General features: G+C 37.0%; 1 protein-coding gene across 3 annotated transcripts in view; it reads left to right on the plus strand.

The window, feature by feature from the left end:
- The window catches only part of LOC110895813 (ABC transporter G family member 39), a 33,075-nt gene extending 24,843 nt beyond the window's left edge, over positions 1-8,232 (plus strand). For 2 of the 3 annotated variants that reach the window (XM_035981423.1, XM_035981422.1), the window contains 14 exons: positions 1,844-2,744; positions 2,821-2,981; positions 3,254-3,357; positions 3,454-3,619; positions 3,695-3,742; positions 3,829-3,959; positions 4,701-5,033; positions 5,141-5,431; positions 5,810-5,893; positions 5,976-6,109; positions 6,196-6,423; positions 6,698-6,869; positions 6,958-7,212; positions 7,681-8,215. In XM_035981423.1, coding sequence (XP_035837316.1) covers positions 1,844-2,744; positions 2,821-2,981; positions 3,254-3,357; positions 3,454-3,619; positions 3,695-3,742; positions 3,829-3,959; positions 4,701-5,033; positions 5,141-5,431; positions 5,810-5,893; positions 5,976-6,109; positions 6,196-6,423; positions 6,698-6,869; positions 6,958-7,212; positions 7,681-7,950 — 3,278 coding nt within the window. In that variant the 3' untranslated portion in view covers positions 7,951-8,215. Of the gene's footprint in view, positions 1-1,843; positions 2,745-2,820; positions 2,982-3,253; positions 3,358-3,453; positions 3,620-3,694; positions 3,743-3,828; positions 3,960-4,700; positions 5,034-5,140; positions 5,432-5,809; positions 5,894-5,975; positions 6,110-6,195; positions 6,424-6,697; positions 6,870-6,957; positions 7,213-7,680 lie in introns of all 3 variants that reach the window. The other variant, XM_022143174.2, reaches the window with a different exon arrangement.
- Positions 8,233-9,026: the final 794 nt, after the last annotated feature.

A 9,026-nucleotide genomic window follows, 5' to 3' on the forward strand; every position in this document is an offset into this window, starting at 1 on the left:
ACTCCCACCTGGAAACATACAGTTGGTTGTCGATGGGTATATAAGATAAAGACAAAGGTTGATGGGTCTGTTGAGCGATACAAGGCTAGACTTGTTGCAAAGGGGTACTCTCAATGTATGGTATGGATTATGAGGAGACTTTTGCCCCAGTGCCAAAGATGACGACAGTTCGTACTATGATTGCAATTGCATCCGTTCGTCAGTGGAAGATTTTTCTAATGGATGTCAAGAATGCATTTCTGAATGGTGACGTTCATGAGGTAGTTTAGTTCATGAGGTAGTTTATATGGCTCCTCCTCGGGGTATTGCTCACCAACCGGGTGAAGTTTGTTGGCTTCGAAAAGCCTTATATGGTCTCAAACAAGCCCCTCGTGCTTGGTTTGAGAAGTTCTCCATGGTGATTACTTCACTTGGTTTTGTCCCAAGTAATCACAACTCAACGTTGTTTGTTAGATGTACGAATGCAGGAAGAATTCTTTTGTCCTTATATATTGATGCTATGGCTATTACTGTTGATGATCATGATGGTATTAAGTCATTGAAGCGAGATTTGGCTCACCGGTTCGCAATGAAGTATTTGGGATTGCTACGTTATTTTTTGGGTATTGAGGTGGCTCAGTCTAGGAAAGGTTATCTCTTTTCTCAGACTAAATATATATCAGATTTGTTTCACCGGGCATGACTCTCTGACAACTGGACTATAGACATTCCTCTTGAAACCAATGCATGGTATTCTCCTAGTGATGGTGTTCCTTTAGTAGATCCGAGTCTGTACCATAACATTGTGGGCAGTTTGGTTTATCTTATAGTTACTCGCCTAGATATAGCTCACGCTATGCATGTGGTTAGTCAGTTTGTTACTGCTCCTACTTCTGTTCACTGGGGCACTGTACTTCGTATTCTAGGTGATGCTGATTGGGATAGTGATCATGATGATCGTAAATCCGCTACTGGTTTCTGTGCTTTTCATGGAGATTCATTAATCTCATGGAAAAGTAAGAAAACAAGATGTTTTTTCTAGATCTTCCACCAAGGCTGAGTATCGTGCTATGGTCGTGGCTACATGTGAGATTGTATGGATACGTTGGCTTCTTGTAGATATGGGGGTCAACATTTCTTAGCCTACTCCTCTGCGTTGTGATAACAAAAGTGCTATGCAAATTGCAAAGAACTTTGTTTTCTGTGAGCGAACAAAGCATATGGAGATTGATTGTCACTTCACTCATCATCATCTACAACACAAGCTTCTATCGGGCTTCTCTGTGTTTAGTTAGGGCTTATGTTTATGGCTATATATAGCCTTTATTGAGGGTGAACAAAGCATATTAATGGCGGATGTTAGCCTAATAAGTTTCATAAGTTTGGCCCTTCTATCGGGCTTCTGTATGTTTAGTTAGGGCTTATGTTTATGGCTATATATAGCCTTTATGTCTTCTCTGTATTATTCATTTCCTACTCTCTAATAATAAACCCTAGTCACTTTCGTTGTATATCTTTTTAATTAACACCTATGAGACAGTTATGGAAACGGTTGGAGGGTGATTGGCGACAAAAACTATTCGAAACCATTTGATGACACAACTTCCAAATCCATCTTAACATAACTATCGAATTAACCTTGATAGTATCCTAAATAACATATAACTATTGTTAATTACAATAATACAAATCTAACAAATACAATATAAATAATTAGGTTTATTATGTATGTCCAACAAAATGTCGGATATCAGCTGCAAGAATTACAATCTAAGGACAGTTCAATGATCCACCTATTATAAATAAAAATTAAAAACTGTGACTGAAATGAAACTAATGTGTGTTGATTTGAAAAATTATACAGGAGAGATGTTAGTTGGGCCAGCAAACGTGTTTTTCATGGATGAAATATCGACTGGATTGGACAGCTCAACCACTTGTCGAATCACCAAGTTCTTAAGACAGATGGTTCATGTAATGGACTTAACAATGGTCATATCTCTTTTGCAACCTGACCCTGAGACATACAAGCTTTTTGATGATGTCATATTGATGTCAGAAGGCCACATTGTGTATCAAGGCCCTTGCCAAAACGTTCTTGAGTTTTTTGAGTGGATGGGATTTAAGTGCCCAGAAAGGAAGGGGGTAGCTGACTTCCTTCAAGAAGTAATTTCAAAGAAAGACCAAAAACAATACTGGTTCAGGAAAAATCAACCTTATCAATTTATCACAATCTATGAATTTTCGCACGCGTTCAAGTCTTTTCACATTGGACAGAAACTTGAAACAGATATTCATATTCCATATGATAAATCCAAAACACATCCCGATGCTTTGGTAAAAGAAAAATATGGAACATCAAATCTTGAATTACTGAAAGCGTGCTTCGATAGGGAATGGTTGTTATCGAAGCGTAATTCTTTTTTGTACATATTCAAGTCGTTCCAGTTGACATTTATGTCATTGGTAGGCATGGCCATGTTTTTCAGAACTGAAATGCATGTGGGAAGTTTAGAAGATGGAGGGAAGTTTGTTGGTGCACTTTTCTTTGGCCTCCTTATTGTGATGTTTAATGGGATGGCTGATCTTGCATTGACAGTCATGCGGCTTCCAGTATTTTATAAACAAAGAGATGTGTTGTTGTATCCCGCATGGGCTTTTGCTCTTCCCATTTGGGTGCTTAGAATCCCCTTATCTATTATGGAATCAGGTATTTGGGTGGTTCTTACATATTACACTATAGGCTTTGCTCCAGGTTTCACCAGGTAAAATTATAGTGACTTGTGCTAACAAGATTTCATCATTATACTTCTTCAATATCTAACAGTTTTTGTGGTGTAGGTTTGCTCAACAGTTCTTGACTTACTTTGCCATACATCAAATGGCTCTCTCCCTTTTCCGATTGATTGCTGCTGTTGGAAGAACAGAAGTACTCTCAAACACTTTGGGTGCCTTTACCCTATTGCTGATAGTCACCCTTGGAGGATTCATAATAGCAAAGGGTACAATTTTAATTCTATTTATATATCCAAAATTTGGGCTGGTGGGCTCACCATGTTATATATGTTAAAAAAGAGTTTTCACTATTAACCCGAACATAACCCAAGTTGACCAATTTGCACATATGCGTGTTGTATTTGCCCCTTTAGTGTCATCTATGTTCGGGTTTGTGGTGAAAACTTTCTTTTACATATCTTACATGATTTTTGACCCATGATATTATCATCTAATACCATAAAAATACAAACTGATATATCTAATGATGTAACTTCAGATGATAGTAAGCCATGGATGTCGTGGGGATTCTATGTCTCTCCTATGATGTATGCACAGAATGCCTTGGTTCTAAATGAATTTCTTGACAAAAGATGGAGTGCTGTAAGTTAACTCTTGATAACACACTTCAATTAATAGAAAGTAATGATTAGAAGGATTATCATTGCACCTCAATAAAATAAACTCTCCTTTATGCAGCCCAATATTGATCCGCGAATTAATGCATCAACAGTTGGGAAAGCCCTTCTCAAATCAAGAAGCTTTTATACAGAGGAGCACTGGTTCTGGATATCTGTTGGAGCACTCCTTGGGTTTTCGATTATCTTCAACATATTATTTATTGTAGCACTAACTTTCCTGAATCGTATGTATAGCTTCGCATCACATTTTCTTCCTCGGTTCTTGCTATAGATTTGACTCTATGAATCCTTTCTTTCAGCCCTTGGTGATGCTAAACCTGTGATCAGAGAGGAAAATGTCAATGAAGGTGAGCCTTTGATTTTTATATCATGATGCTTGGTCTTTGTAAAAAGGTAATAAATTCTGTTTGACATGTTGTAAATGATCGTGAAGGTACTGATATGGTCGTGAGAAGCAGTTCAGGAAGAAACATCTCAACCGTTAAAAGAAGAGGAATGGTTCTACCATTTCAACCTCTTTCACTTGCTTTCAACCATGTGAACTACTACATAGATGCGCCTTATGTTAGTCACTTTCTTACAATCCATCATTTTCTATATTATCTTTACTATGGATTCTCCTATTGAAAATCAACTGTATTTAATCAACGTAAGTCTTCTAACTTGAGAAATGTTGGGTCAATCTTGATGGGTTAAACTCGAGTTATGGATCTGGTTCGGAGCTGATTTCAGTATGGGTTAGTGGGGTCAATAAATGAGTCTTAGTGAGGGATAGTTGTCATTTTTATTTATGCAAGTAGTGTGTCTAGGTCATGGGGGTTAGTAGTTATTTCCTTGTTAACCTTGCATGGAGTCTTCCCTATTTATGTAAGCTTTGAGTATGAATGAAGTGTGGTTGTTTCAAGTAGTAAAATTTGGTATCATTTCTGTGTCATCACTAGTCATAAGCCAGGGACAACAAGACATACATAATTTTCAATAAACTCTCTCTAGATTAGGTTAGATCAGGAATAGTTTAGGATAGATTAGATTAGTTTTTGATTCCTTCAGGTCATATGGGTTGAACGCATCAAACTGTTAAACATATTGAAATGCATAAATTAAATCCTGGTAAATTACTATATTAAAATAAGTTTAGATTGTTCTAGTTAGTATAGTTTTCTTTATCTAATTTAACATGCTATTGAACCATAAAGTTAAAATGAAAAAGAATAAAACATGTTATGGGGTCTGGTTGGCTGTTTTTGACATGTTATCTTGCCTGCCCATTTCGCCACCCTTAATTATCAAACTATATATGACCAGGAAATGAAGGCTAGAGGGGTTAAAGATTGCCGACTGCAATTGCTCAATGATGTTAGTGGTGCTTTTAGACCAGGGATATTGACTGCACTTATAGGAGTTACTGGTGCTGGAAAGACAACCTTGATGGATGTGTTAGCAGGTCGTAAGACTGGTGGATACATTGAAGGAAATATCTTTGTTTTAGGATACTCAAAGAATCAATCAACATTTGCTCGTGTTAGTGGTTATTGTGAACAAAATGATATTCACTCACCAAATGTCACTGTTTATGAATCTCTTTTATATTCTGCATGGCTTCGCCTATCTTCAGAAGTTGATACAAGTACACGCAAGGTATTTACTTATTATTACCTTTTATGCCCTTTTTCATTATAATTATCACTATTTAAGTTCAGAATCCTCTATGTTCTCTCTTGTGTTGACAATTTTTTGAATTTTAGATGTTCGTTGATGAACTGATGGAACTAGTAGAGCTTCATCCTTTAAGGAATGGAATTGTTGGGCTTCCAGGTGTAAATGGTCTTACGATAGAGCAACGGAAGAGGTTGACAATAGCAGTAGAGTTGGTGGCGAATCCATCCATCATCTTCTTGGATGAACCAACATCTGGTCTTAATGCTAGATCTGCAGCCATTGTTATGCGTACTGTAAGAAACACAGTTGACACGGGGAGAACTGTTGTTTGCACAATTCACCAACCAAGCATAGATATTTTCGAATCTTTTGATGAGGTTTGTAGCATACGAATGAGAGATTTTGAAAATGGGTCGCTTTGGGTTGACCCATAAATACCTCATTTGTCATTTTAAATAGAATTTATAGATAAGTATATGCTCAGAGTAACATATATCATACAATAATATTTGAAGTCTTTGAAGAAAACGAATTTTAGGAGGTTGTATGCATTAAAAATAGACTTTTGACAACTGTCAATTCACTTTACCCATTCTCCATATAGACAAAAAAAAAATTTATTTGACTTGTATGAGATAAAACAATGCTCAAAATTAACCCATTCATAAGTGAATGGGTGAAAATTGCCACATCTCGGGCAAATCTATAGAAGTGTCATTTTTATGCTAATCCTGGTGTGATGCTTAAATTTGCAGTTACTTTTGATGAAAATTGGAGGACAAATTATCTACGCTGGACCATTAGGTGACCGGTCTCACAAGCTTGTGGAATATTTTGAAGTGAGTATGAGTATGACCAGCAAATATTAGCCATGATCTTGTGTACTTCAAATGAAATTTTCCTAACTTTTATTTCCTTTAGGCTATTTCAGGGGTGCCAAAGATCAAGAATGGTTATAATCCTGCTACATGGGTATTGGAAGTGACTTCTTCTTTAGCTGAAATTCAACTTAATGTTGACTATGCTCAGATTTATGCCAATTCCACCCTCTATCAGTAATTTCTAAGTCTTATATCTGGTATAATTGTTTTCGTTCTATATTTCTAATATATGTTTTATGGATACTCTATGGTGTTATCAGGGACAATCAAAAACTAATTGCGGAACTTAGTGTCCCACCAAGTGGTTCCAAGGATCTCTCTTTTAGAACCAAGTACACACAACCGTTTATCATACAATGCAAAGCGTGTTTGTGGAAACAACACTGGTCGTATTGGAAGAACCCGCAATATAATGTCATTCGCTTTGTTGTTACAATCGTCATTGCTGGTCTATTTGCTGCTATTTTCTTCAAAAAGGGTGAAAAGATGTATGGCTATTCATACTTTGCTTCATCAATCTTAGTAATTTAACCTCTTCTACTTAATCTATCCATGATTTCGCTCTAGAAGGCCACATAAAAGAAACTTATATGTATATAAATGTATTAACTAAAAAGGAGTTATTACACTTTCTTTCCATTTCTCTTATCTGAAAATTTAAAGTGAAGATAAACAAATTGATCACAAGTTAATAATCAAAATACTACTAGAGAAGCATATGAATAGTTCAACATAACCTTACCTTTGAGTTTGTGCATACAGACATCAACAACAAGATCTTCTGGATTTGTGTGGAGCTTTGTATGTTGTTGTTCTCTTCCTTGGAGCAATAAATCAAAACTCAGTGCAGCCTATTGTTTCTGTAGAGAGAACAGTTTTCTTTCGCGAAAGAGCTGCGGGGATGTATTCATCCTTACCTTATGCACTTGCCCAGGTAAGATATGAGTCCGAGAAAGTCGAGTTTTTAATTTACTATATAATAGGTAAGAACTTATTGTAACTTGAATGATGACATTGTGCAGGTGACCATAGAGTCGTTATATATTGCTATTCAAACTAGTATTTACACCTTTTTTTTGTACCCGATGATGGGGTTCGAGTGGACAGCTGCTAAGTTTTTGTGGTTCTACTACTATATGTTTATGAGCTTTATCTACTTCACTTTATTTGGTATGATGACTGTGGCATTGACACCAAACCCCCAAATATCTGCTGTTTTGATATACTTTTTCATCTGCCTTTGGAACTTGTTCTCTGGAATCATCACCCCAAAACCGGTATTTTGTCTTGCTTTACACCTTCTTCCTTTAAGAGTCACCGTAGTAGTGTAAACTAATACCAATGGGGTGGTGGTCCATTGGCAAACGCAAAGCCTTTAAACACCTTGGGAGGGGGAGGTTTTGGGTTCAAGTCCCACAAACGATAGGAATAAAAGAAATTTGCCGTTAAAAAAAAAGTAGTGTAAACTAATATGCATAGGTGCAAATGGGCATGTTGGATAGCGAACGAATACATTTGATACAAGTCCTTTTTGACCCTTTTCCTTTATAGTAAATCTTTTTAACTTAATCATTTGGTCCGTTAGAGATAAACCATAATCCGATATATCTCATTCAACAAACGCTTGAATTTCCTTTATAGTAAATCTTTTAACTTAATCATTTGGTCCATTAGAAATAAACCATAATCTGACATATCCCATTCAACAAAGGCTTGAAACTAATAAACTTATTTTTAATATTCAGCAAGCACCAATATGGTGCAGGTGGTATTACTGGGCAAACCCTTTCAGCTGGACAATCTACGGCCTCATAACCAGCCAACTTGGTGATGAAAATTACATGTTGGAGGTGCCTGGATCTGGTAACATGACTGTGAAAGGCTTCATCAAAGAACGCTTCGGGTACGAGTATGAATTCCTTCTTGTGGTGGCAATAGCACATGTTGGTTGGATCCTTCTATTTTTCTTTGCTTTCGTGTATGCCATCAAGTTCCTCAATTTCCAACATAGATAACATCTGGTTATTCATTTATATATATGTAATCATTTTGTTTCTCCATGAAAGCTCACAAGATAGAGTGAATAATGGTCAACATCTGTAAAACATCAAAGGAACGTTTACGATTTATGCCAATAATAGAGGTCTAAGTAGAGTAATAATAAGCAGTCGATCTTAGTATATATTAAGGGTTTAAGCATTAATCACACAAGAACAAAACAAAGTATGTCAGGATTCATGTCAATCTTTTGGTCCAATTGGTGTAAAGTTTGATTTTGTGTAATTTGATGTAGTTTGTTGTTTGGCTGCCTATTGGCTTGGTGGTTTTGTGAATGAAGTTGAACTTTCATAAAAAAAAATAGACACGTTCACGGTTCACCTGCTAACCCGTGAGCTGTGAACAAACCCCGATTAGACAAACATGCACCCCCTAATCGTTATAGTTTTTGTTGATAGGGGGCCAATAACCCAAATGAGGATTGCTGGAAAAAAAGTGAAAAACAACCCATAAGTCCATAACTCACAAAATAATAATCACAAGACCTTATGAATTAGTATAATTTAGTGTTCTTTTATATTTTTGGATTGTATTATTTATTTTAACTAAGTGCAGAGTTTAGGTTATGTTGACTAAAATTAGGTTTTGTTTGGTATGGGGTAATGGAATGTACAGGTAAACGAAATGACCGGGGTAATGGAATGGACAAAGGAATGAATGAAATAGAGCATTATACCATTCCCTGGTCTTGTTTGGTTACCATGTGAAAATGGAATGAATCATTACTTTGTGTTGTTTGGTAGGCCGAAAAAGACGAAGGAACAAAATCAGCGGTGGGTGGCGGTGGTCGGAGTGGATGGCGAGTGGCAACGGTGGGTGGCGGTGGATTGCAGTAGTGGTGGTGGATGGTCGCATTGGTGGGTGGCGGTGGCACCGATGGTCTGTCGTGGTCGGGGCGGCGGCGACGGTGGGTGGCGGTGGTGGCATGTAGCGGTTGTTGATGGTGATGAAGGGTGAAAAAGGGAATGGAATGAAAAAAAACAAGGGGTGTAGATGCAGTGAATTTGAGGTTTTTAGATGGAATGGAATGCCT

This window comes from Helianthus annuus, chromosome 12 (assembly GCF_002127325.2).
Source record: "Helianthus annuus cultivar XRQ/B chromosome 12, HanXRQr2.0-SUNRISE, whole genome shotgun sequence".
Taxonomy (NCBI): Eukaryota; Viridiplantae; Streptophyta; class Magnoliopsida; order Asterales; family Asteraceae; genus Helianthus; species Helianthus annuus.